Below are 22,313 nucleotides of genomic sequence, written 5' to 3'. Positions count from 1 at the left end.
CCCAGCAAGGTTTTTTTGTACACATAGACTTATTCTAAAACTTACGTGGAAACGCCCAGGCCCTCGAATAGGTATAACAATCTTGACAAAGAAGAATAAAGTGGGAGTAATCACTCTATTCATCTTAAGGTGTACTATAATAGCTACAGTAATTCCATAAGGTGATCTTGGCAGAGGCATAAACACAGGGGTGAATGAAACAGGATAGACTCCAGAAATAGAGCCACACAAATAGGCTCAACTGATTTTTGACAAGTACAGAAGGAATTCAGTGGAGGAATTTCAACAAGTGGTGCTGGTGTACTTGGGCATCAGCCTAAACATTACAGCTTACATAAGAACTAACTCAAAATGGATGAGGGCTTAAGTATAAAATGTAAAATTATAGAACTTTTGGGAAAAAATAAATCTTTAGAAATGAGAGCTAGGTAAAAAGTTCTTAGACTTGATACCAAAAGCACAGTACATTACAAGGAAAAAAATCTAGGGGTGTGTGGGTGGTTCAGTCAGTTGGGCATCTGACTCTTGATCTCAGCTCAGGTCTTGATCTTGGGGTCATGGGTTTGGGCCCCACATTAGACTCCATGCTGGGCATGGAGCCTACATGAAAAAAAAAAAGGCACAAAAGTCTCAAAACTCAACAGTAAAAGCACAAACAATTCAATTAGAAAATGGGCAAAAGATATGAATAGACATTTTACAAAAAGGGTATACAGATGGTAAATAAGCACATGAAAAGATGTTCAAATCATTAGGCATCAGAGAAATGCAAAAAATAAAATCACAATGCCATCTCAGCACATACCTATCAGAATGGCTCAAATTAAAAACAGAACACTAAATGCTGGTGAGGATGTACAGTAGTTGGACTGCTTACACATTTCTAGTAGGAATGTGGCAGTGGGTCCAGTTCCACACCAAAGGCAAGTGCCTTACTCTCTCACTCTGGTACCAGCTTTGACAATTACACTGACGGTTGACTTCTCGTAGAAGTAATGACAGCTAGAAGACAGTATAATGAGATCTTTAAATGCTGGGGATGGGGGTGGGGAGGCTGTCATTCTCTTCAGAATAAGACATTATCAGACAAAAAGTAAAAGAATTTATCACCAGCTGACCCACAGTAAAGGAAATGTTAAAGTTGTTCGTTAAGAAGGAAAATGACCAAAATAATCTACCCAAAAAAACAGAAGAAATCAATCCTGGTTTTGTACTCTGCTTGGGCCAGTGAATTCCAGCCCTGGCTGCACATCAGAATCACCAATGGAATTTTAAAAAAATAACCTCCATGTCCTTCTTCAGTAGGTTTGGTGTGTGGCCTGGGGTCTAATGATACTGGTGTCCAGCCTTGGATGAGAAACAGCTAGAACACTGGACTAGGATAATGCAGAGAGGTAGCAGGGTGGTAACTGTAGGATGAGAAGCAAGTGGTACTGTGGCTGAAACTGAATAACTATCTCTCTCCTTTACCTGGACCTCTGCATTTATGCTTTGTGTGTCGAAGTTGAAAACTTCCCCACAATTTCTCCTCTTCTGTTCCAACCAGGTTCTGTCCCTGCCGCCCATGTGGTCTGTCTCCCTTTCATCCTTTCTTTTCAGTCCCTTTGCTGTCAGGGCAGTTCATGCACTTTCCACGTTGTGACTTCACGTGGTAGTTGGCTGTTAGTCTCAACCTCAGTGTCGTCCTCTTCCTCCAGTCTGTCTTGCATGGTGTTGTCAACCCGATCCTCGTAAAGCATAGCTATGCCACTGCCCTCCTCAGAAACATTTTCATTGCTCTTCACTGCCTACAAAATAAAACTTGAATTTAATACTTTTTAAAAATACAAATCAAATCATTTTCCTTCTAAATACCTTTTATTTTCATCCTGTTGTGCTTGAAATAGCGTCCCCAGTTCCTGTTACCACAGCCTGTAAGATCCTGTGTGATGAGAAGTCTGTTTTATCTCCATCCTATCACATACCATTCTATCCCCGTGTATGCAGTCTAGCAACACTGGCCTTCTTAGGCTTTCTTTAGCTGCACTTTCTCTCTTGCCTTTGATCTGAACTTGCTGATCCATGGCCTGGAATGCTGTTCCTTCCTTTTGCTTCAAGTCTTGGTCCCATGCTCAGTCTTGAGAGTTGCTTCCCTTCCTTCTTGACAATAAACCCATTCTTTCTTCCCTGCTTTTTTCTAGTCACAGTTCCTGTTCACCATCTCTTAATCATTGTTATTGTCATGTACTTCTTTATTTACTCATTCCCTCTTCCTCCTCCCCTCCCTGGAGGTAAACTCTGGGAGTGCAGCAACCTACACTGGCTTGTTGACTGTTACATCTCCAAAGTGAGGTACACAGTAGGTGCTCAATAAATATCCTCTAACTTATTTTGAACATAGATCCATAATGATAAAGTTTTTATAGTAAAGCAACTCTCTGACGAGAGACTCTTATTTTTCTATTGGTGTTAACAGTATATGAATTTATGGTTTTTTGCTGAAATCCTGCCTATTCCCATTGTCACATGTAACCTTTGGGTGAATGGAGGTCAGGGAGTGTGGTAGAAAATGGAACTGTTTAGGAAAAGACTGACATCTGGGGGAGAACAAGGTGGGAATAGAATTCTGTAACTATGCAAGTTCCAAGAACCTTACCTTGTGAGCATAGCTCTAGGTCTCTGAAATTTCCATAATGATCTTTACTCTATCTGTTCTATAGTTATTAGTAATAAAAAAATTCAGTCGAATTAATAGTATTTCTTGTTTAAAGGGCATGTCAAGGGGGTTATATTTACAATTTAAATTTGTGTTGCATTCTATAGTTTGTTCATATATAAATTCATTTAACAATCCCCTATGAAAAATATATCTCCATTTTGAAAATGAGAAAGTGATGCTCTAAATGTTAAACATTTAGAAAGCTGGCTGGGTCATAAAACCAGGACATAGGTCTGTTTCACTGTTGGGTTTCCCATCACTGGGGTATCAAGTTTCAGCTGAAAGTATCCGTGGCAGAAACTGGAGAGTGAACAGACTTGCTTGTCCTTAAATCCTGGAGTAAGTGAAGGAAACTGCTGCCAGGTCAGTGGTCTGAACCATGTGATAGCTACCGAGGGGCTGATCCCATTGTTCCCTGGATGTCCACTCAATTAGGAGACCAATCTCATCAAAACTATTACTTCATTCAAAACTCACAGAATTTCTTTTTTTTTAAGTTTATCTATTTATTTATTTGAGAGAGAGAGAGAAAGAGAGCACAAGCAGGGAGAGGAACAGAGGGAGAAGCAGACTCCCTGCTGAGCAGGGAGCCCAACGTCGGGCTTAATCCTCGGACTCCACGATCATGACCTGAGCCGAAGGCAGATGTTTAACCAACTGAGCCACCGAGGCACTCCAACTCACAGAATTTCTCACTGCAATATTGTTTTGCCCCTGAGAGAGCTACAGCTTGACACTCTTTCTTGTTGCCTTATGGAAAATGGATCTGGGGGCCAGGTGGGCAAGAATAAAAAGAAGGAGAGCAGGTAGGAGGCTGTGACAGCATTAGGTGAGAGGTCGTAGTGGATAGGATCAGCGTGAAAGCAGTGGCGCTGGAGAGAAGTATATGGGGGCAGAGTGTATGTGAGGTATAATTGACAGCTGATGGATCAGATATGGAGGATGAGGGAAAGGGTATGAAGGATGTATCAAAGGTAACAGCTAAAATTTTGATCTGAGCAACCATGTGGATGGTGACATTTACTCAGATGGCAAAGATGAAAAAGTGGTTTGGGGAAGGTTGGAATAATAGTAGTCTTAGACTTGTTAAATGTGAGCTATCTCTTCCACATTCGAAGATATCAAGTAAGCTGGTTGCATATATGAATCTGGAGCATAGGAGAAGGGGCAGGGTGGGAGCTAGAATTTTGGAATGTGTTGTAGTCACCCAGTAAGTGTGAGATGGGCCTCTTAACACCATCCCCTAATTTGGTTCTGGGGATGTAAAAATCAATGGTCTCACACTTAAACCAGGTTGTAGAAACCTGGATATAGAAATCAATGGTCTCACACTTAAACCAGGAGAGCACCACACCCATACTAAGAGGGTATGAAAGGTTTAATACTTATATAATGGGGCTTTCTAGGGAGATCAGTGCTGACTCCCCCGCTGTTCCAGAAAAGACTCGAGAGAGCAAGAAAGGAGACTGGTTTGGCTTTTATGGTGGTTAGAGGATGGGCTTGGGCAGGAGTTGCCTTGTGTGGGCTGAGCCTTTTGAGGTTTGCATTTTGCACTGGGTTCACAGGAAGGAGCACCAAGGCCTTCTTGTCAGCCATCCAGATATGGGGGCAGAAGGAGGAAGGGGAACAGTGGGACTTGAAAGCTCTCAGTAATCAGACATCAAAAGTAGATTTAAAGTCTTTATAACAGAAGACTTCAGCAATAAACAGTATCTAAAATGATAGAACTAGAAAAGATCTGGAAGTGCACTAAGCTCTGAGGACTCTAACATTTAAGAAATCAGATTGAGGAGGAAGTACCAGCAAATTAGACTGGATGAGGAGAGAAACTGTAATACAGTATGCCACCAGCTAAGACAAAAACGTTTCAGGGGAGCAGAAGTCAGGGACACCATGTACCCACAGTGGCTGTGCACCCCACAGCACTTCGGCACGTGGTGGGTGTGTGTACTGGAGGCACGCAAGGTGGCAGCGCTGGGAGAAGAGTCAACACCTAGTATACTGCTGAGGAGGTGAGTAGGATGGGGGTAGAGGTGGGTCCATTGGTTTGCTTCATGGCCATCAGATCAGTGAATTGGTAGAGAAAGAAGCCAGGTTAGAGAAGGTTGGGAAATGAATGTGAGGTGGGAAGTAGAGAAGGCAAATTTAGAAAGCTTTCCCAGGAAATTGCTAAATGCAGAGCAAAGAAATGGGCAGTAATTAGAAGGAGAGAGATGTTGGATCGAGGAGAACTTTCTTTTTTTTTTTAAGTTACAGAGATCTCAGAGCATGGTTATAAACCGATGTGAACAACCAGTAATGATGCCAAAGAGAATGTGGATCGCCACTGTAGAGGGTCCTAGCAGAGAGGGAAGGAGAGGGGGTCAGAGCCCAAGTGGACAGCTCCACTTTATCGGAGCAGAGACGCGCTTCTTCCGTCAGAATAGGCGGGAAGACAGACAGCAGGGCTGTTCACGTAGGTGAGTTTATGAACTGGTTGGTGACGACCTGAGAGAGCTCCTTGCTAATTGCTGTTTTCCCAGCTGTAGATGAGACGAGGTCCTCCTCCAGGAGTTGTAGGAAAGGGGCAGTGGTATGATGAGAGAGGAGATGTGAAAGAATTGCTCAGAAAGTTGTGGAGCAAATTGACCAGGAAGCATAGGAGGGCTGTGAGGCAACGCCGGGCCTATTCGAGGCTTGTGGCCGTGAAATCAGAGCCAGAGCGGGCGGCTCGGGTGTCTGATGTTCTCACCGGGATCGGCTATGTGGGCGCTGGGGAAGAGAAGGTAGAGATGGGTTCACAGGGCTGGGGTTTCACAAGGCAAGCACCACAACACTTTGGGGTAGGGGTGGTGAGCAGGGAGCTGAGGGTGCTTGCAAAGGAGTGATGATTTAAGCTTGGCAAGGTAGTTATTAAACACGTGACCTGCTTACAGTAAACATGTAAAGCATACATTTCTAAGTCTGCCTACCTCTGTCTTTCTGTATTATGTGATTGTAGGTATATTTTCATGCTATTGTTTGAATCACTAGTACTGCTGTTTTAGTTCAGGCTTATTTTCTAAAGTCTTTTGATTTTGGTTTTTGGAAAACCAACTGTATTTTTCCCCCTGGAACTAATGAGTGAGCAAGCAAGAGGTTCTGTAAGCAAAAGTAAAAGTTGCAGACTTTGTTATGATTGGACCTGTGTTTGGAAATTCTTGTGAATTGTGTTATGTCAGCATCCTGCTCATGGAATAGGCTATGTAAACAATGGGTGTTGGGCGGTTCTATGAATGAGCAGCCTTCCTTCTCGCTTACACACTTAACCACTGCAATTCTCCAGATTTCTGAGTGTTTATTTCATAGTAAAAAGTGCTCTAAAAATACCAGGCCAGTTAGGTTTTTATTGTAGATCATTTCATTTAAACTGCAATGGGACATATAAAGTTTAAAAAGAAAAAAAAAAAAAACTTTGAAAGCAGGATTTTGAAGGAAAAGCTACAGAAGTCTGTCTGTAGTAATTTGTTTTGGCTGTGGATGTGAAAGTGCAAAAGAGATGTGAATAACTTTGTTTCATCTTTTATGTGAGAGCAATGGGTACATTTAATTGATGTACAAAGGATTTGAATACTAGCACACCAAATGTCCAAATACTGTGCCAGGCTGAGAAAATGCATATACCAAATTTTAAAATAAAAGAAATTCTCCTTTTGAAGTTGATTTTTAATATATTCATAATTTCTTATTTGCAATATTATTTTTTAAAATTGTGAGGGCATGTCAGATGATAACTTGGAGTGTTCAGAGTAAAATGAGAAAAGGATTAGGATGGATTAAGCACTAGGACAAGAGACAAGGACCACAAGTCGTACAGGGGAAGATTATTAGTTGGGGTATGTGATCTGGACTTAAAAACATGAGACAGCAGAGCACTGCAGGGAGTAGAAGTTAATAGGAAACAAAGAGATAATCTGTAGAGAAAACAGACCTAAACACTTGATTGTTTCAGACTGCCAGGTAACAACAATTTTAGGGATATAAGTTGTATTGATTATGAAGATTTGAAAGTATGGACAGGAATAATAAGTACAAAGAAAACTAATGTTTTGCCTTTCACTGGGCGGGAATTTCTGCCTTCCAGGAACCCTGACCTCCTTCATTGGGCCTGTGGACTTCCCTGACAATGTCCTCTCCCCAGAAGCAAAGACAGCTGGGGTGGGAAGGAGGGTGTTTTGAAAATGAAGTCATGATAGGAGGGAGGCGGGGGCAAGAGCCAACGGGAGTTTTTTATGGAGAGGACTACATGAACAACACCAGCTTATATTCGTCCTGAAGCTGTGGCCACAATGACACCACACTTGCTTTCCTGGGGAGTGCAGCTTGTGTCCCTAATTTGGGGGCATTGCAAATATTTAAGTTTGATATAAGCAATTGTTAACGTTTGATTTGTAGGCAAACAAATTATGAGACAGAATGCACCAAAGACCTCTCTCTCTCTTCCCAATAAGGGTAACTTCTAGATATTGGGCTTGTCTCAAAGAAATTGGGTCAACCCTGGCACTGAACCATGAGAATTAACATTTATTTAGCACCTACTATGAGCCAGATCTCTACCCGAGTGATTTTCATACAAGGTTTCTTTCAGTCCTCCTGACCTTGAGAGGTACTATTTTCTCCATTTCAGAGATAATTTAGAAACTGAAGCTTAGTGACAGTAAGTGATATTTTCCACTGAGCAAGAATTGCCAGTCGAACCTAAGTATGTCTGACTCCCAAGTCCTAGGATGTTTCCACTCCAAAGTATTCTCATTCATCTCCTCAAGTAATCTTGCTACAGCTACTCAGGATGGTCTAAAGCTTGTTTGGATCGTTGTTATAGTAGATTTTGGACCAGAGAAGGATTAACTCCAGCAAAGGTAGGGAAGTGATAGGATGACCTGGGCTTCTCTCTGTTGTCTTGATTTATTCCCCAGTGCATGGGAAATAAATAAATATACATAGTGTTCGGGCTATGGACAGGAGGTAGGGTGGCGAAGCTTAAACTTCACAGTGCAGCAAAGTGGGTGATGGTCCTGGTGGAAAATCTCCATACCCAGAGGTTTTAATTCAGTGGAATGTCTGCACGGTAATGAGAACCTAGATGATTCTGACTGAGGTGTATGTCTCCACATCACAGCAGGAAAAACACTGAGGTAGATTACCCTGTTTTCACTGGCTCTTCCTTGGTTTCTTAATCCATTTCTTATCAGATCATGAGATGGTAAGTGTAGAGGTGGTAGGCCCACTGTCAGATAGATGCACGCAAGACAGGGCATTGTGATGATTTAGAGGGGAGGAGGTGGACCTTGACCGTGATAATGAAGAGAGAGAAGGCTACAGTTACCCAAACCCAGGAGCAGGGTTACTTGGCTGTCTGCTCTGTTCCCTCCCTACTCAAACTGAGATTGATGGAGCAGCTACCGATGATCAGGGATGTTCTATGAACCAACACTCCCATGCGTGTGCCTAACTTAATTTTGTAACAAACATATATAATCAGTTTTATCACCCGTATTTTATAGAAATGGAAACTGGGGAAGCCTGACACAGTTTAAAAAAAATCACCCCAAGATCATATAGCTAGAATCAAAGTCTGTTTAATTTTAAAATCCACAACCTTTTTCTTTATTTTTTAAATTACACAAATAATGCATCAATCTAGTCTCATAGACAAAAAAAATCAAATAATCCAAACATAGGAGCCTTCTCCCAACACCATAGGCCTCCGCAGAAATAATCTCTGGTATCAGCAGACTGTGCAGATAGTCCCCGAGTTTTGATGGTTCAGCTGACAATTTTTTGACTTTACGGTGATACGAAAGTAGAAACCATACTTCGAGTTTTGCGTTTTGATCTTTTCCCAGGCTAACAACATGTGGTACGACCCTCTGACTCGATGCTGAGCAGTCACGGCTCCCGTCAGCCAGCGGGCGGGACGGTGGAAGACCCATAGCACTGACAACCGTTCTGGACCCACACAGCCGTTCCGTTGCTCACTTTCCGGGCAGCATTCCATAAATTACAAGAGGTCATCCATTCTTTGTTATAAAACAGGCTTTGAGTTAGGTGGTTTTGCCCCACTGCAGGCTAATGTTTAAGTGTTCCGAACATGGTTAATGTAGCCCTGGCTAAGCTATGGTGTTGGGTAGGTTAGGGGTATTAAATGCACTTTCAACTTATGATATTTACAGCTTATGATATGCTTATTGGGACATAACCCTATCATAAGTTGTGGAAGATCTATAGATCCTTCTAGTCTTTGCATTTGTATGTGAAAACAGGTTAATGTTTTTGTGTTTCTTTTCATATAAAGGGAATAATGCTGCATGTATTATTCTGTAAGTTACTTTCTTCACATAATTCTACTGTAGTTATTTCCATATCAATTACAAAGTCTTTTTTATATTGCTAGTACTTATTTTTATAACAGAAACAGCGGGAATATGCACAAACTATAATCCAAACTAATTTTAAAAAGCAGATGTGTGTTTAAACCAGAGCTTCTTAGCTGGGACTGTTTTGCCCTTGAGGGGATTTGGCAGTGTCTGAAGAGATTTTTGGTTGTTATAACTTGGAGGGGGGGTTGCTCTTGGCATGTGGTCGGTAGAGGCCAGGAATGCACAGGACAGCCCCACACAACAATTATCAGGCCCAAAGCGTCAGTAGTGCAGAGACTGAGAAAAACGTACTCATCTTAAGGGTATTTCAGCAGCCTCCTGGAGGACTTGATCGATACATAGTTTCTCAGCACTGACCTTTACTTAAGAGTGCTGAGTAATAAATCCATTTGTTTTAAATTATAGGATTTCAAGTTTTCTGAGGAAGAAAGCAATTATACTCTGGCCTCTTCCCTGATTTGCCATCATATTTGAACTTTTAAACCTCACAGTGTGTGGTTTATGAAAACGGCAAAATAATCATTGATTAATTATTGAATATTGTGTCCTAGTTTCTTGAACCATGCTTCCCCACGTAATAGGGAAAGGTGTTTCTCAACACATGTTTTATACAGTTGGTTTACTTTCTGTAGTAAATTGCTCATTGAGTTAAACTTTGTCCACTTCGGCTTGAGTAGATACTGATTCTTTTATAAATCATTTAGCAGTTTCGATATTGAATTGAAATAAAAGGAACTGTGGTAATTGCAGATCTATTAGACTGAACCTGCCATGCCCAAATAAGACTAATAAGCAAGACTGTTGAAAACAAATTGTCGGGTTCCAGATTGGGAATTGGCATTATTTAGGTTAATTTATTTAGACTGCTGTTTTGTGTTGAAGGAAATAATGTGTAAGTTCTAAGCTTAGGCTGTTTTCATCCCGTAAAAAGTCCATTACCACTTTGCTAAAGTATGCATGATCACAAATATTTGCAATGAAAGTGAGGGTTTTTTTTTTCTCAAAATGATTTTAAATTAAACATGTCTGATTTTTAGAAGGAACATTCTAGAAATAAAACCATATCTTTAATTTAGGGCTCATTTCTTCTTGATTTGGATTGCAGATTATTCTAGTACCTGGTGGTATGCCAGTTACATGTGCCAGTTACATTTTGAAATATTTTTTAATTCTTAGTTTATAGAAATAACAAAAAATACTATTGAAACTTAGAAAATGTTTTTAATTTACAGAATTCTAAATAACTTTTCAAGGAATTTATATCTTAGTTCTTTTATAGTTTTATGAAGAGCAATGGGTACGTATTATAACATGAAAATAGTCTTCCTTATAATTTTAGATATTAAGGATTTCAAATTTTAGAAGAGTTAACAGTGAAACTACATCACTGTAATGATATTTTTTTCCTGAGAAATCTCAGTATTATGGGTGCTTCAGACTAACAGGCACGGAATAATTGTGATAGTGTAAAATATTTAATTCGTTTTATCCCACTTTGTCTCTTAGAACCTTCATCCAGAAGTAATTTGCAGAATTTGTGGTCCTGCCCCTTGTGTATGTAACCCTGACCAGCACCTTGTTTAGTGTGCCTGCTTTTGAACTTCAGAGAAGTGGTCATGCTGTGTGTTTATCTCTATAATTTTATTCTTTTCCTCAACGTGTGCTGTGCTTGCTTTTCTATGTAAGTTTTAGAAAAGCTTCTGAAGTCCCAGCAAAAAAACCTATTTAGGATTATCAGTGGTAGTACATTGAGTGTCTGTGACAGAAAATTTACATCTTTATGACACTGAATTTTTCTTGCTGAGGCCATAGTATTTCTCTCCATTTAGGCAGGTCTTTAATATATGTCTTAAAGTTTTGTAACATTTATCTTCTTTGTTGTTTTGTCATGTAGTAAGATACGCAGAGCACTGCTGGTCCATTTTACTCTATTATAGAGGACAACTTTTCTTCTTTTTCAGTGAAGTAATATATTTAGGTGGTGCTTATATGTTGGTCTAGATTCTGAATTGTGTTTGTGGTCAGAGGAAATGATTTCAGATTGTGTTATTAAGAAAATTAGGCAGTTTTCACTATGGTATCTGATTTAGGAAAATATGAATCACTTGCAGGGATTTAATTAATTGGAAATTTTAACATCAAGTGTAACAAACAGGATAATAACAAATGTTTTACTAGATGTTTATACAAAATGCCATGGAATATAAAAAAAGAAGTGACTAATTCAGTATTTGGGCACAGGTATTTTATATGGTAAACAGACCTGCCAAGTATTCAAAATGGCATCAGTTCTATTGGCCAACAACTGAATAGACCAGATGCTTTTATAGAAGCTTGAGAGAAGAGAAGATTAAACATGTTGTGCTATACCTCGAGGATTAAATTTTTTGGTCAAAAATAATTGAATAAATTGTGTTGAATTAGCAAAAGCTTTGTTTTGCCATTCAGGTTTGCAGGAAAAAAGTTTTTAAAATGTGGAGCTATGCATTACAGTTTTTATTTTAGGATAGTCAGGACAGATTTGTGATTTTCTGGCGCCCCTTTCAGCAAAGATGGCCCTTGCAGCTGCTTCTCCGGCCCCTTCTGGGTGCTCTCATACTGTGGTACTCTTAGATTGTCACAAGCCTAGTAGCACCAAAGCAGCATATTATTCAGTGAAACTACATTCGCATTGGTGTTACCAAGTAAACCCCTTTGAAGTAAAAGCACATAAGCAATGGCATGTTTTTTCCACTATTTGGTGGGTATTTTATGGGCTGAAACTTAGGAAAGCAAATTGTGAAAAAGAAAATTTATCACTTTATACTGTAACAAGGTCACAGAGGAATCCTGCGGTAATTATATTGTTCATTAACTATAAATGAGCACTGCATTCCATTTATTTTTATTCAGCTAGTGTTTATTAAACGCCTAGTGTATGCAAAGCAGAGGGCTAGTTAACAATTGCTCTAGGGAGTGTAAAGATAGTAAGACCATCCTTTTCTTGGGGAGCCTGCGGGCTAATGAGTAGAAGAGGAAAAGGATAACTGTAGTGCGAGGCAGAACTTGGTAGGAGCTGTCAAAGAAATACAGATAGGATGCCATGGAAATTTCAGGAGAATCTGATCTCATCCTGTCAGGAACTGGATCAGGAGTCTTGGAGAAAGATGGATTTTGAAAGACATGTGTAATTTTGGCAGCTAGAAATTTTTGGATGTTGTGGGTTTTCTTAGGAGAAAGAAATGGTAGGGAGGGGGGAATGTGGTGACCAGCAGGGAGTCTGATGCCTCCAAATTGCAGGGATCAAAGAGAAAGACCAGGGGAAGTTTGACGAGGTGGGCTGAAGCCCCCTGTGGCAGGGGTGGGGGATGGGGTGGAGGGGCTGTGCTTAGGCATCCAGCAAAGTCTGGGAGCAGGAGTAGTGACAGGAGCATTTCCTGGGTGTCTGCCCTGCCTACCATGGCCCCTTTCCCTCCGCTTCTTTCTGCTCCTTCCCTAGTGGTTTTCTCTGCCTATCCTATCACACAGCCTCTCTTTCTCTCTTTCCCTGCCTCCTTCCCCTCACTCTTTCTGTCCATACCCAACTGTCAGAATCAGCTCAGAAGTCATCATCTTTGGGAGCATTCTTAAACCCTACAGTTGGAATTAATCATTATTTCCTCTGTTCCCACAGTGATTGTCTTACCCCTCGTTGTAGCACTCCCTGCATTCTGTCTTATATTATGGCTGTTTCCATCTCAATCTCCCTTCCTTGGGCTGGGGCGGCTTCTTACCCCAATTTCTTAGTAGAATGGCTTGAATATAGATCACATTTAGTGTGTTTGTTGAATGAATAAGGGGTCCTTGTTTACAAACAGTTTTTATTTATATTATGTATAAAAAGCTAGATGCAGTAGAGACCAAAGTGATGGAAATTCTAAAAGACTTTAACGATCAGATGAAGAAATTGTTTGGAGAACCATGAAATATGTGCTCTGTCTCAGTTCAAGAAGATTGACCACAGTTTGGCTCTCCTAGCCTGAGCAGAAACCACAGTCCTTCTTCCACAACCCAACCCTGTGCCAAACCACAGCCTCATTGCTCCAACTTTCCTAACCCGCCTGTGAATGTGCTGCCTGTTACAAGATGGAGCGGATACAGTGAGGTGAGGACAGAAAAGAACACCTGAAAACAAGGGCAGTGGATTTTCCTCTGATTTATTTAAAACTTCTCTCCTTATGAAACTTCACCTTCATGGTATAAGCAGTTTTAAAATGGCTTTTCAAACATGAGCAGAGTTCTTAAAACTCCTGCATGAATCCAAATTGGGCTTCAGATATTTTGTACACCGCTGTGTTTGTTCCTACACCTTCCACCCTCGAAGGATTTTAGATCACAAGTCAGGGGGATATATGTGCATGTTTTCTTTATACCCTTCTAGTCAGAACCTGTGTGTTTACATGCACATCCTTTTTGTGGATACTGATTCCTGTATTCAGAAACCCAGTTCTTCATCAGCTCATTAAAAAAATGAGAGGATCGAAATAGAGGATTTCCAAGATTGCTGTGTCAGCATTTACAAAATAATCAATTATCATATGACACTAGGAATGAATTTTTTGTCCAAGGGCCAGATGCCCACAGAATCTTTAATGGTTTTCTGTTTAGACTGTTAGCCACTAGGTGGCAGTAAAAAAAAATTTTTAGGAAGGAGAAGTGCTTATCAATGTTTAAGTTTACTTTAAAAGAGAGATTTAAAGGGTCTAAAGTTTGAGGTGTCCGTTCTGAAGTTATGTAACCATAGCCAGGCCTCAGTATGCTGTTTCTTAGGATGTATGCTTATTTTACCAGGGATAAATGTCTCGTGGCCCTCTGTAGCAATTCTTACGAGGGAATTATGGGGAAAAAACAGACATAAGTTAAAGCATGTAATTTTGTTTTACAAAACATGTTCTGTGATAAAAAGTAAGCCATAAAGGGTCTTATGCTGAGGACCAATCAGATTTGCATTGTTATAATAAAAAGCTATTCCAGCTGCCTCGTGTAGAGGGAATATAGGGAGGTTTCTTATAAGTTTTGGCCATAGAGTAAGTAACCAGCTTTGGTAATTGTGGAAACTTTGGAAATAGAGGTAGTTGAAAGAAGAAATTTTAAATCACTGCTAGAAAAAAAAAAAATCTGTGCCATTTGGTATATTTCTTCACAGCGTTGTTTTTCCATACAAAATTAAAATCACGTTAAACTAAAAATTAACTGTTAGTTAAACATTAACTAAAATTAATGTTACATAGTCTTTTCCTATGTCATTAAATATCTTTTTCAACATAATTCACACTGTTGCATAAACTATGATGAATTCAGCCAATCCAGTGTTGTGTGGGGTACTTGAGTTGCTTCTAGTTTTTCACTGTTGTAAGTAATGCTGCTATGAACCTAGAACTTTCATTAAGATATATTCTTGGAAATTAAATTACTGAGTAAAAGGATATGAACTGTAATGCTTTGGCTACATATCATCAAATGACTTCCCAGAAAGGCTTTACAAATTTGTGCTCCCAACAGGGACAGAGTGCCCCTCTCACCACATCCTTGCCAACACTGAGTAATGTAGGATGGGGTTTTTGTTGTTTTTGTTTTTTAAACAGCTAGGAGGTGGGGTGAGAACTAATATTTATAGCATTTGATTTTTAAAAAATCAGCTTCTAACCATATCATTTTAGGAATTTAGGCCAGGACAGGTCTGCCAATTAAGTTGTTTTCATTTTTCCAAGACCTTAAATGTTATAGTCAGCTTTCTAATGTGGCCATTGTGAATGCTATCTAGGGAACTGTTTATGGCTGTTTTAAGCAATACTCAGGAATTGTTTACAATCCCTAGTCGCACCCTCTGAATCTATTGAATGTCCTAGATTTTTTTTTCTTTTCTTCTTTTCCTTTCTTTTTCTTTCCCTTTCTTTCTTTCCTTCCTTCCCTTCTCTTCTTTTCTTTTCTTTTAACTTTCACTGGCTCAGCTACCAAAGTAACTCATGAACTTTTAGGAAGCCAGCCTCCATGCATTGGTCCAAGGCCCAGGATGTGAGTGCTTCTGGAAGGCACTGGATTTATAGGGGAAAGGCTTGGCATGGTTTTCTTAAGATCTACAATCTTATCTGATCCCTAACTGTTGAAATTGGTTCCCTTCTATTGTACATACACTGTATTACTTTTTATACCAACCAAGCTTGTAGTATTTTATGCTTTAATTTTTTAAAGGTCAATCATGTGAATTATAATGACAGTAGCCACCTGTTTATAGGTGGCTTAATTGAAACTTGATTAATTGAATTTTATTAAAAATTTGATTTATGGAATTTTTATTTATTTTTAAAGATTTTATTTATTTGACACACAGAGAGAGACAGCCAGTGAGAGAGGGAACACAAGCAGGGGGAGTGGAAGAGGAAGAAGCTGGGAGCCCGATGCAGGGCTCGATCCCAGGACGCTGGGATCACGCCCTGAGCCGAAGGCAGATGCTTAATGACTGAGCCACCCAGGCGCCCCGATTTATGGGATTTTAAGTGAGATACAGTACTTAGAGAACTTAGCATAGTATTTCACACATGGAAAGCACTCTGTAAATTTTAGTTGTCTTAATTGTTAGAATTCCCTCAAGAAGTGACATTTAACCAGGTCTGAAGAAACCCTCATGGCAGAGGGACTAGAACATCCTAAAGTCCTGAGGGGCCAAAGAGCCCGTAGTCCTATGTGGCTCCAAACAAGCCAGTGAGGGAAAGTCAGCCCTAGGTGGGGGCTTAGCTTTGGGAAGAAGTTTAGGCTTCACTGGGACAGTAATTGAGAGCCATAAAGGGTTATAAGCTGAGGACCAATCATATTTGCATTGTTTTGCTAAAAAATGATTCCATCCATCTGTGGAGAGTGGTTACAGGGAAGTTCCTTAAAAAATTTGGCTATAAAGTAAGTAACCAGCCTTGGGCACATTATTTAAGCTAAGTGTGTCTTAGTTTCCTCATCTCCAACACAGATTTAGTAATAGTACTCGCACCATAAACTGTGAGTTGTTATTTATTTAGCATGTCCTCAGAACAGTTCCTCATGTTTGTTAAATAGAATGCTGAAAGTCTGATGGCAGAAAGTTAAGCACTTCCAGTACTGCCCTCCCTCCATCTAGCTGACCTCCACCATGGAAAATCCAGACTGCCCTGATTCCGAGTCTTTGGCCGAGCCTCGTTTCCAAATCAAGCCCAGCTTCCTCCCTCTCCATGTCTGGTCTGGTGTGGGTGCGTCCACATGGATGTGGCATATGCTGGCCAGGCCTGGCTGGCCTTTTCTTCACTAGGGCACCTGCATGGTCAGGCCCCACTCGCCACTTACACGAGGTAGGCTTCCTGCTGGGGTGAACTACACAGAAATTGCCAGTAAACACCGCTCCGCAAAGGATGGCACACTGGGTGTAATTTGCCTCCCCTGGCTTTGCCAGCCTGACCATGACTGCTTCCTCTCACCCAGATTGCACTTGGTGTTTGAAACCAACTGGGCTGTCCTCAGCTCCTGTTTGCTTTCTGTATTTATAAAGGACAGCTTTGAACTAAAAGAGGGAAAAAAAAGGCAAATAATATGCAAATGGCTGCCATCCAGCCTTTTCTTCTTCACTGTAGTAAGGAGCCTCTTAAGTATTTTATACCTTACAAAAAGTTTACTTTAACTCTATAAATCTGTTTTTCTCCCTCCTCAGTGACTTATTTTTGTAGTCATATGATACATGTCGCTGGGTTTTTAAAAAATCATCAATATCTTTTGCTTAGTAGTTAGTAATGTTTCAAAGCTACGTTGTTAACTTGCTATGAATTTTTCCATTTTGAAAGTAGTAAATGGGATCGCATGCAGGGACAGCAGTTTTCAAACTGCATGACCTAGTAGTGTTGCCTGGAGTCCTGTTTCGAGGATCACGAGGCAAGTCTGAGCTCACAGGGAGAAAGTACCGTGAAAGTACCAAGAAAGGGTGCACACCAGATCCAGGGTAGAGTCCTCCCTGGGAGGAAGGATGGCTGTAGAACTGGTGGGGGAAGGGAGAGATGGCACAGAAGGCTTCCTTGGTGTTTCTAATGCTTGTTAAATGTGATGATGGGTGAAATTTGTCATATTATTTTATATCTTTTTGAATATGTGAAATAGTGCATGATAAAATTGAGATGAAGCCATAGACCTGGGCGTTATTGGTGAGTTTGTTGTCCTGGTCTGGTGGGGCCTACCCTTGACTGAGGTAATATAGCCTCTTCCCTAGATTCGATGGTCCTCCAAGTGTTTGTGTATGGACTCATACATTTAGATGCACATACGTGAGTTTATTTTATCTCATAACGTTACTTGCAGAATTCAGTACAGGACTTAAAAAAGAATAAAATGGCTCCTTCCCTGTGAATATACTAAAAACCATGGGGTTGTACACTTTAAAGAGTAAATTTTATAGTATATGAATTATATCTCAATAAAGCTGCTTTTGAAAAAATAAAATGTTTTCAAATACACTTTTTCAAAAAGTAAATTTTTTTCTGATTATAATAGTAGCACACATACACACATAGGAAACTGGAAAATCTGAAGTAGAGAAAATACATACACCCATAACAGTACCACCCCAGAGACTTTTACATTCGGTGATAGTTTCTTCCATTATTTTGTCATTTCTACGTATGGATTATTTTGATACTGATGAGATTGTTTCTGTGTATTAAAATTTGCATCTTCCTTTCTTCATTAACATTGTGATATAACTATTTAAAATGCTCTCATAAATTCTTTATAAACATTTTAATGGTTTACAATGAGCCACTGTATGAGGGTATTATAAATTAATCAGTTCCTGCTGTTAGACATTTTTCACTGTGAGAAATAACATTGTAGTGAACATCTTTGAGTATAATCCCCATCATCATATTTGGATTTATTTCCTTAAACACGTGCCAGATACATTAAAAGTTCTGAATGCTTTTAAAAACCTTTAATATGTATTTTCAGGTTGCTCTCTATAAGGCAGGCCTCTACTAACCTATAATGCACCTTTGTTCAGGTTATAAACCCGTGGGCAGACCTAGCCCTGGTAGTCCAAACTTGGGGTGGGTAGTGCCCTGGGTTACACCCACCCACACCCTCTGAGGGTGCCTCAGTGGGCTCACAGCGGCAGATTGTGTGGATGCCCATTTATATTTTAATAGCTCACACAGAGTACCTGTTTCAGAGAGCCCCATAGCATTTAACGTTTAGGTCTGTAAAAATCCTTAATTCATTAAGTGAAAAAGGGTATGTTGATGTTTAAGTTTACCCTTTGAGTTTATGAGATTGAATATTTATTGGTGTTTCTTGTGCATTTTCTCTCATGAATTATCTGTTCATACTCATTTTTTATGTTCTTAGTGTTTGTCATATGATATTTTGCACATCAGTTTAATTATTTATGATCTGTTATTTGTTATTAATATCCTTCCTAGATTGTGCTTATATTATTTTCTGAAAGCACAAGGTTTTATTTCTATTTAGAACAACCAATGATTTGCTCTCTTGATTTTCAGTTTACAAAATTCTTCCCCATTCAGACACCTGAAAAGTACTTATGTGCTCTTCTTATTATATCATTTTTACATTGATCTCTTTACATTGATGTTGAACTTTACATTAAATTCAAGTATATTTTGATGAATAACATAAAGTATGAATCTAGTTTTCACATTCCCGTAACACCATCTATTACATCATCTTTCCCTAGTAATTTGTGGCGTATTCCTTGTCATGTGTTAAATTATTATAGCTACTATGATAAAACATATTTTGCTGAGTTTAAAAACAGTAAAGATCACATTCTTTTGTTTTGTTTTTTTATTTAAGATTTTATTTATTTGTCAGAGCGCACGCACAGGCAGGGGGAGAGGCAGGCAGAGCCTGCTGAGCAAGGAGCCTGATGTGGGACTTAATCTCGGGGCCCCAGGATCATGACCTGAGCCAAAGGCAGACACTTAACCGACTGAGCCACCCAGGTGTCCCATGATGACATTCTTAATATGGTTAAAGCCCTGTTCACTCATTATATATTTTTGCTTCACTGTTAACAGTTGTTTAAATTGACCTGTTTTTATACCATGAATCCACGTGAACTGAGTATTTGGACAAATTAAGATTACTCATTTCACAGAGATGAGTGCATTTACAGGTGACCTAGACTCTAGGCACTATACATAATAGGCACTTGCACTCACTTTAAATAACTTATCTGTTTATGTTTTTAAGGGGTTGTTATCTCATATACTTTCGGGATTCAGATTTGATACAAAAGAAGTTGGTCTTTTTACTCAAGGTCTTGGATATGTGCCTGCAGATTACTGTCCTGGTTTGCTTAAAAATGTGAGTATTTTTAATTTAGTAGTATTGAAATTTTTGTTGCTTAATGTACCATTGGCAAAAAGGGTAAATGGAAATATCTCACTCTTCCAGGAGAGATGTTTAACTTTCCTCTGTTTATCTCTTCTTACCTTGGGTGGACTTACAGCCATGTAAGGAAGAAATGTGAGGCGGCAGATTATGAGAAAAAAGAAGGAAACCAGCAGAGGTTATTCTAAATCAACCAACCCCTCTCGTCTTTTAACAGATCTCATTTATTCTCTCAAAAATTTTTGGTAGAAGAGATTTCCTTAACCAGTGTAAACACACCTTTTTACTGTTGGATGAATTTTGTATTTAAAATAACCTGATAGGAATTTTATGTTAAAGCAAAAAATTCAGTAACAATGTTGTAAATAGTATTATATATTCACATCTCAGTATTAAAGCTTTGTTTTCTTCTGCCTTGAATTTTGGCCAAGTTCAAGAAATTTTAATTTATGATCTTCTAAATACTGTTATGAGATTTTTAATGTTTGTTAACTGTTCTGGTCTTTTGGAAACTTTATACATAAATAGCATTAAAAAAAATAAACTAGAACTATATTAGGAAAGAAAAAAGTAAGCTAACTTTAATGTGGCTTTATTTTTAACAGGTTTGGTTTTCTTAGGAAATTAGTGATCTGTCTATTGTTCATTTGCTTAAATTGGAATGTGGAAAAACAGACATTAAAAATAAAATCCAAGTTATTAGTAAATGTGACTTGGCACTACTTTCTTTTCATTTTGACAAAGTGAAACAAGGAGAGGACGGGGAGGGGAGAGGAGGGGAGGGAATCTCAACGGAAATATCACTCACACCAAGAAAAATAGAACTGATGTAATCCTGTTTTGCAGTATGAGTTAACCTGCAACTGATTTTGTTTTACAGATGGTTTTATCATTAGTGCCTGAACTCCGAGAGAATCATCTGAATGGATTTAACACTCAAAGGCGGTAGGTGTTAAACTAAACATCCCCCTTCTCAAGTTTCAAAATGTATCAGTCTGGTTATGAGAGAAAAATTTTATAATTCTTTGGAAATGCATGTTCATAGGTAGGGTTCTATTCTGTGTGGAGAGATTATTTATACATGCAAATTGGTGAGTTTTATGAAACTTTTTTTAATCACTATTCTTTCAACTTTTATAGGGCAGTAAATCATGCAGTGTCTCTTGTGCCCCATTGAGTAAAAAACCCTAAATATACAGTAGAGAACACAAAGGAAGGGCTCAGCTCAGAGTGTGTATGTGTGTGTGTGTGTGTGTGTGTGTGTCTTATAAATTCACACACGCAAACAGTATTTACAAGGCAGCAGATACTTGATGTGCACATATGACTTATTTTAAGAAACATAGTATTCCAAAATCTAGACTAAACAAATGAAATAGATTCAGACAAATTAAAAGGCAATTAATCATATTACAAAATGTTCTTCACTCTGTGGGATAATTCAAAGTTGTCTTCTTTGGTGAGCAATTCATTTTTTTTTTTAAAGATTGTATTTATTCATTTGAGAGAGAGAGAGCAGGGGGAGGGGCAGAAGCAGAGGGAGAAGCAGAAGCCCTGCTGAGAGCAGGGAACCTGGCCCGGGGCTCCATCCCAGGGCTCTAGGATCATGACCTGAGCCAAAGGCAGACACTTAACCAACTGAGCCACCCAGGTACCCTGGTGAGCTATTCATTTTTAACAAATTATTAACTAAGAGAGTCTGGGGACAAGGGACTTTTGTCCCTGTGTTTTGCTTGTTGTTTGTTTTTATAAAGCTATTGTCAGTTAAAGCTCTATCAGAAATGGCCTTTGCTCTCAGCCTATGTGATCCTTTGCATCTGAACTTCAAAGTAAACTATAAAACTCTTAAACAAAAACACTGGAGAAAATCTTCATGACATTGATTTGGCAGTGATTTTTTTGGATATGATACCGTAAGCACAAGCAACAAAGGAAAAGTAGATAAATTGGACTTCACTAAAATTATGAATTTTTATGAATTATAAGACACTATCAAAGCAAAAAGACAGCCTACTGACTGAGTGAAGACTTTTGAAAGTCATGTATCCAATAAGGGATTAATATTGAAAGAACTGTAACTCAACAACAACAAAAAATTCAATTCAAAAAGAGAGTTGTTTATACATGTCTCCAAAGGTGATATGCTACCAGCTAGTAAGCACATGAAACAGTGTTCAACACCACCAGCTATTAGAGAAATGCAAATCAAAACCACAGTGGGATACCACATCACCTGTATTAGCATGATCTATAATTTAAAAAACAAGCAAAAATGGAAAATAATAAATGTTGGCAAGTAAGTTAAGAAAGTAGAACCCTTGTGCATTGTTGGTGGGAATGTAACAAACTATAGAAATGATTCCTGAAAGGATAGTCTTGCTGGTGGGAATGTTAAATGATATAGCCACGTGGAAAAGTTTGGCAGTTCCTCAAAAAATTAAACATAGAATTACCATAAGACCCAGCAATTCCACTCCTAGGTATATATTCAAAAGAACTGAAAACAGGGACTTGAACAGATATCTGAACACCATTGTACATAGCAGCATTATTCACAATAGCCAAAAGATGGCAACACTCCAAGTTCCCATTAAGAAAACGTGGAGGGGATAAACAAAATATGGGATGTAAATACAACAGAATATTTTTCAGCCATAAAAAGGAATAAAATTTCTACGTATGCAGGAATATGGATGGACCTTGAAAACATCATGCTTAGTGAAATAAGCCAGATACAGAAGGGCAAATCATGTATGATTCCACTTACATGAAGTACCTAGAAGAGGAAAACTCAATAGAGACAGAAGGCAGAATAGAGGTTATCAGGGGCTAGAGGGAAT

The 22,313-nt window shown here is 39.1% G+C and overlaps 1 protein-coding gene across 5 annotated transcripts in view; it reads left to right on the top strand.

The window, feature by feature from the left end:
- The window catches only part of FANCC (FA complementation group C), a 269,377-nt gene that overhangs the window by 156,386 nt on the left and 90,678 nt on the right, over nucleotides 1-22,313 (top strand). For all 5 annotated transcript variants that reach the window (XM_045780982.2, XM_087858800.1, XM_087858797.1 and 2 more), the window contains 2 exons: nucleotides 19,333-19,446; nucleotides 20,354-20,418. In XM_045780982.2, the coding sequence (XP_045636938.2) occupies nucleotides 19,333-19,446; nucleotides 20,354-20,418 (179 nt within the window). The remainder of the gene's footprint in view (nucleotides 1-19,332; nucleotides 19,447-20,353; nucleotides 20,419-22,313) is intronic.

This window comes from Ursus americanus, chromosome 34 (assembly GCF_024610735.1).
Source record: "Ursus americanus isolate L20-20 chromosome 34, mUrsAme1.1.p, whole genome shotgun sequence".
NCBI lineage: Eukaryota > Metazoa > Chordata > Mammalia > Carnivora > Ursidae > Ursus > Ursus americanus.
Note: the sequence above shows the minus strand (reverse complement) of the source record. Positions and strands in the feature narration are given on the sequence as shown.